This window comes from Megalobrama amblycephala, linkage group LG9, assembly GCF_018812025.1.
Source record: "Megalobrama amblycephala isolate DHTTF-2021 linkage group LG9, ASM1881202v1, whole genome shotgun sequence".
NCBI lineage: Eukaryota > Metazoa > Chordata > Actinopteri > Cypriniformes > Xenocyprididae > Megalobrama > Megalobrama amblycephala.
In genome coordinates this window covers 40,099,308-40,105,307 of record NC_063052.1, presented here as the reverse complement: position 1 = coordinate 40,105,307, position 6,000 = coordinate 40,099,308, and the positions used below count along the sequence as shown (strand labels likewise).

Sequence of the window (6,000 nt, the reverse complement as noted above, 5' to 3'; positions counted from 1 at the left end):
TCATGTGCATCTCGGCGCGTTTCCTCTCAGTTGAGGGAGGAGATTGAGACGCGCGCCGATATAAGAGCGTCGATCCGGAGTCAAACGCGATCCCATTGAGGTGTGATGGAGCGGTTCGGTTCAGTCGGCTTTGGACCGGTTCTTCTCGTGTGTCTGATGTCTGGTGAGTGAGTTTCAGCACTTCACTGATGACAGTAGCGTTAGTGCGACGCGTCAAACTCGGTGTTTATATTGTGTATAGACATATTATTAGTTTATCTTTTTAGTGTCTGAAACTGTCAGATAACACATTTCCGTGTGGGTGTGTGCTTGTGGGTTGCGGCCAAATTTACTCAAGTCTAACACTTTATTTTTCTTGTTTTACTGATATTTATAATGATACTAAATTCACATGTTAATTATGTATTGAAAAAAAAAATGTGTACTGAGAGAATTGTAACAGAAGCAACAGCTCAGTTTGACTGGTATCATGGTACAGTAAGGGTATATGATTTTATAGGTTATTATAGTTAAAACCATAAAATACATTTTCAATACTTGAAATGTAATATTATTATATTATTAATTTATTTTAAATTTTTAATTAAATAAAAAATTAACCTATTTTATTTCAGCTAGCTGCCAATGCAACATTTCTCACTGTCAACTTGATATAACTAAAACTAAAAATGTATTAAAACTATAGACATATATAAAATGACAAAACACAATATTACTAAAACTTTAGAATTAACATGAAAAGGTAAAATATAAAAGTAAAAACTAATTCAAAATATTAATAAAAATTATAATAGTATCACAGTGACACTAAAATAACACTGATATATACCATGCTAATGAATGTTTACTATATTAACCATGATGATACGTCACACAATTATATTAATCATACTAATAATATTAGATTAATAGTACACAGATATTATATGACGCAGACTCAGGTTGATTGGGATCCATAAGCGGTTTATTAACAAACAGCAAGTTCACAGTACACTAAAAAAAAATCCCAGTAAAATTTACAGTAAAAAACCGGCAACTGTGGTTGCCAGAACTTTACCGTAAAAAATACAGTAGCAACGTAAAAAAAAAAAAAAAAAAAAAAAAAAAGTTACATTTACAGTAAAATAATGTATTTCATTAACTGATATAATGTTAATTTACCAACCTAATGAAGTACTAATATCTGTTTTGTACCTTTATAATACACTGACAGTCACCAAACACAGTGGTGATAAGAGTAACATGGTGAATCAAAGTTCATCACAAGCAGATTTTCCCTAAGTTGAGAAGGACAACACAAACATATAGAAGGTGCACACAGTGTCATTCACACACACACTAAACACCATCATGGTAACATGCATGAAATTTTAAAAATGCAATAAACTGTCTAGGGGTGGCGGGAGAGTAACATATAGGAATAAAAAGTAATAAAGATATGTCCCTTCAAAAACACAGGGCAAAAATGAGAGAGAGTTGGTTCAGTCTGCACTCCCCGAACTCACACGAACACAAAATAACTCTTCAAAAGGTTTATTTAACATAAAGTCTCTTATAACAATCAAGGATAAGGCAAAATAATAAGGATAACTAACAAGACGCTTCTAGCTTCGGGAGACTTCGGTAAAGTTGGTTTTATATTCACACATTCGGACTTCTGATAAATTCAGACTTTCCAATAAATGTGCAATAAATTAATGTTTGTGAATTTTAAGCAACGACATGATATTGACAACCAACGATTGTCAACTTACAACATTTTTCACAGTCGATCAAAATAGGCAAGTATTGTTTTAATGGCATATTTACTTGTGAATGTCCACTGAATGTCCAATGTAGTGTGATTAACAAGGCTATTGAATACGGATGGCCGAATGTGCGAATATAAAACCAACTTTACCGAAGTCTTCGGGAGGGGGTTAAAGCCAAAATAACAAACAAAAGGAGTAAGCTAACTGGAGTAAGGGAGTCTAAATAACCTATCAAAACAAAACATCAAATAAACAACAAATCTCTTACCTGACTGCCTCACTAACCAAAAACAGGGGAAAACAGGGGTTAGTAAAAACAAAAGGGCACCCACCTCCCTACTGCGTCTGCAACATTGATAATGGGGCAATTACACACTGCCACAACAGCAGATACAACAGATGTCTCTTCAAGGAGCTTTCACACCAGCAAATACAACAGGTTTCTCTTAAAGAAGCTTGCACAACAGCCAAGACAACAAAAGTTCTGGGAGGGAAGACAGGCCACACTCTCTCTGGGGAACAGCCAGCTCCCTCGGTGTAAATGCAAGCTCCTCTCCATACTGTAATGAGGAACAGGTGGCATCAATTGGGCTCCTGCAAGAGGACAGGGAGGAACAGAGGAAATAGGGAAAAAAACTACACTTCCCAGCAGGCTGTTGGGCATCAGAGAGACAGTGTCACATACACATTCACAGAATAACAAAACAATAAACAATATACGTCCTGGGACGTAACAAAACATTAATTTAACAACATTAGATGTAACATAAAACCCTAATGTACATAACTGATTAGAAAAAAATGAGAAAAACTAAGAAGAAACAGAGTTATTTCAACGAAAATATATCAAATGTGAAGTGTCACGCAGGGAATTGTGGGAATGTCAATTTACGGTTTTTCACTGTAAATTTTAAAATGAATTGTTATTTTTCACTTCCAAAAACTGTTAAAAACGGTACATTTAATGTATTTTACTGTAAAATTGCATTAAATCTACCGTTAGATCTATTACAATTATTCACCGTATATGGTACGGAAACTTTCTGTAAACCAATTGACAGTTTTTCACCGCAACATTTTTACAGTCTTTTACTGTTAAAATCACGGTCATTTTTTACAGTGTACAGGCAGGCATGGGTCAAATCACCAGAGTAAACAACAGTGTCAGAGACAGTCCAATAATCGGGGTCATAACCGGGCAAGAGATCGGGGCAGGCAGCCAGCAATCAAAGACACAGTCCAGGCAAACAAAAGGGTAACAGGCAGGCGGCAAACAATCCAAGGTCAGTAATCCAAACAAGGTTGATACACAGGCAGATAGAAAACAGGGAATAACACTCAGAAATTGTTGTGGGGCAAAACAAAATAAATAAAAAATACTTCACGAGGAGAGTGTGTGTGTGTGGCTTAAATAGCTGGCTGACGTGAAACAGGTGAGCCGTAATCAGGCCAGGTATGTGGGCGCTTGGGATTTGTAGTCCACTTAGTACTCAGGAGAGTGAGACTCCGGTGGCTGATCGAGGGAACTTCGCTGGCGTTCGTGACATATTAAAATGTATGGACATTTATGAAAGTAGTAGATGCCACAACAGCAACTACTACACTAAATATAATGTATTGTCAAATAAAATAAAAATATATGGAACAGATCAAAATCTTGAGAGACTCATGTATGTATGAAAGAGTGTGTGCGTGTGAGAGAAAGAAAGTGTGTGTGTGTGTGTGTGTGCGTAAGAGACGGAGTGAGTTGTGTGTGGTCGAGGTCGAGGATCAACTTTCCGCGTCAGAAACGCATGTCCAGCTGAACAATATCAGTCATTTTCAAAGCCCTCATCCCTGCCAGCATGAGAGACAAAACAACGAAGACTCGTCAATGTACATCCAAATGATAGCCTACTCTGTAAAAGTGCAGGAAGGCACATAACATGGATCTAAAACAGATAAACATTTCAGCTGTGTGGACGCAAGCTAATCGTTAACAGTTATAATTTTTAATCAATACTGATATGGATCTTATTCTCAATATATTTTAATCTTTGGTGTTTTGCCTGTTACTGCCTGAACTTCACATCTGTAGCGCAGCCATCCATAATCGTGCGTCATGCGAATAAGTCCCAAGATTTTAATATAAGATATTATCAATTAAAAACATGCAGACAAAAATGGTAAAACATTTCTAGGATTGACAACAACAGTACTACAGAAGGCTCATATGCGTTCTCCATCATTATGACTTTGCATTGCTGATCTATTTAAAAAATGTAAAATTAAATTAAAATAAAAAAGGCTTTTTAACAAGTCCAAGTTTAAATTCAACTCTGGCTTTGGAATTTCAGAATGCTCATAGCATAATTTCAGATGTATTATAGTTGATTAATTACAAACCCGATTCCAAAAAAGTTGGGACACTGTACAAATTGTGAATAAAAACAGAATGCAATGATGTGGAAGTTTCAAATTTCAATATTTTATTCAGAATACAACATAGATGACATATCAAATGTTTAAACTGAGAAAATGTATCATTTTAAGGGAAAAATAAGTTGATTTTAAATTTCATGGCATCAACACATCTCAAAAAATTTGGGACAAGGCCATATTTACCACTGTGTGGCATCCCCTCTTCTTTTTATAACAGTCTGCAAACGTCTGGGGACTGAGGAGACAAGTTGCTCAAGTTTAGGAATAGGAATGTTGTCCCATTCTTGTCTAATACAGGCTTCTAGTTGCTCAACTGTCTTAGGTCTTCTTTGTCGCATCTTCCTATTTATGATGCGGCAAATGTTTTCTATGGGTGAAAGATCTGGACTGCAGGCTGGCCATTTCAGTACCCGGATCCTTCTTCTACGCAGCCATGATGTTGTAATTGATGCAGTATGTGGTCTGGCATTGTCATGTTGGAAAATGCAAGGTCTTCCCTGAAAGAGACGACGTCTGGATGGGAGCATATGTTATTCTAGAACTTGGATATACCTTTCAGCATTGATGGTGCCTTTCCAGATGTGTAAGATGCCCATGCCACACGCACTCATGCAACCCCATACCATCAGAGATGCAGGCTTCTGAACTGAGCGCTGATAACAACTTGGTTGTTGACATGGCATCCCAGTTTTCCAAAAAGAACTTCAAATTTTGATTCGTCTGACCACAGAACAGTTTTGCACTTTGCCACAGTCCATTTTAAATGAGCCTTGGCCCAGAGAAAATGCCTGCGCTTCTGGATCATGTTTAGATATGGCTTCTTTTTTGACCTATAGAGTTTTAGCCGGCAACGGCGAATGGCACGGTGGATTGTGTTCACCGACAATGTTTTCTGGAAGTATTCCTGAGCCCATGTTGTGATTTCCATTACAGTAGCATTCCTGTATGTGATGCAGTGCCGTCTAAGGGCCCGAAGATCACGGGCATCCAGTATGGTTTTCCGGCCTTGACCCTTACGCACAGAGATTGTTCCAGATTCTCTGAATCTTTGGATGATATTATGCACTGTAGATGATGATAACCTCTTTGCAATTTTTCTCTGAGAAACTCCTTTCTGATATTGCTCCACTATTTTTCACCGCAGCATTGGGGGAATTGGTGATCCTCTGCCCATCTTGACTTCTGAGAGACACTGCCACTCTGAGAGGCTCTTTTCATACCCAATCATGTTGCCAGTTGACCTAATAAGTTGCAAATTGGTCCTCCAGCTGTTCCTTATATGTACATTTAACTTTTCCGGCCTCTTATTGCTACCTGTCCCAACTTTTTTGGAATGTGTAGCTCTCATGAAATCCAAACCCAGCCAACATAGCATGGTGGGGCCTAGATGGGTGTCACCTGGGCAGCCTAACTGGGGCCCAGACATTTTTGTCCACGGTTTCCATGGAGGCCCCACATGGGTTAGCCCAGATGAACTGAACACTGCTCAGTGTGCACACTACAGGCTGTTAAATGAAACACAGAAACATGCTGGAGTTAATGAGATAATTAGGTGATAACGAGCAGAATCACTGAAGGACAGAGAAACAACAAGAACTACGACTTCAGCCACAGCCTTCAATGAAATCAACTGAAGATAAAAGACATTAAATCATTCAAGATCTGATTAAACATCTCCACAAACAGCATTACCAGCTTCACTTATTACTAACCAGACTGACTTTATCTCTGACATACATCTACAAAAGTTGTTATTGAGAATTACCAGAGGTTTAGATGTTGAACAACGTTGAATCAAACATTGACGTAAGCTATATATAATGTTCAC

General features: G+C 37.8%; 1 protein-coding gene across 3 annotated transcripts in view; it reads left to right on the top strand.

Moving 5' to 3' along the window:
• The window catches only part of LOC125275891, a 28,658-nt gene continuing 22,658 nt past the window's right edge, over positions 1-6,000 (top strand). The window contains exons 1-2 of one of the 3 annotated variants that reach the window (XM_048203197.1): positions 44-163; positions 2,872-3,034. Coding sequence is in view for 1 of the 3 variants with exons in the window: in XM_048203196.1 (XP_048059153.1) it covers positions 106-163 (58 nt within the window). In the remaining 2 variants the exon portion in view is untranslated. Of the gene's footprint in view, positions 164-2,871; positions 3,035-6,000 lie in introns of all 3 variants that reach the window. The other 2 variants (XR_007186530.1, XM_048203196.1) reach the window with 2 other exon arrangements.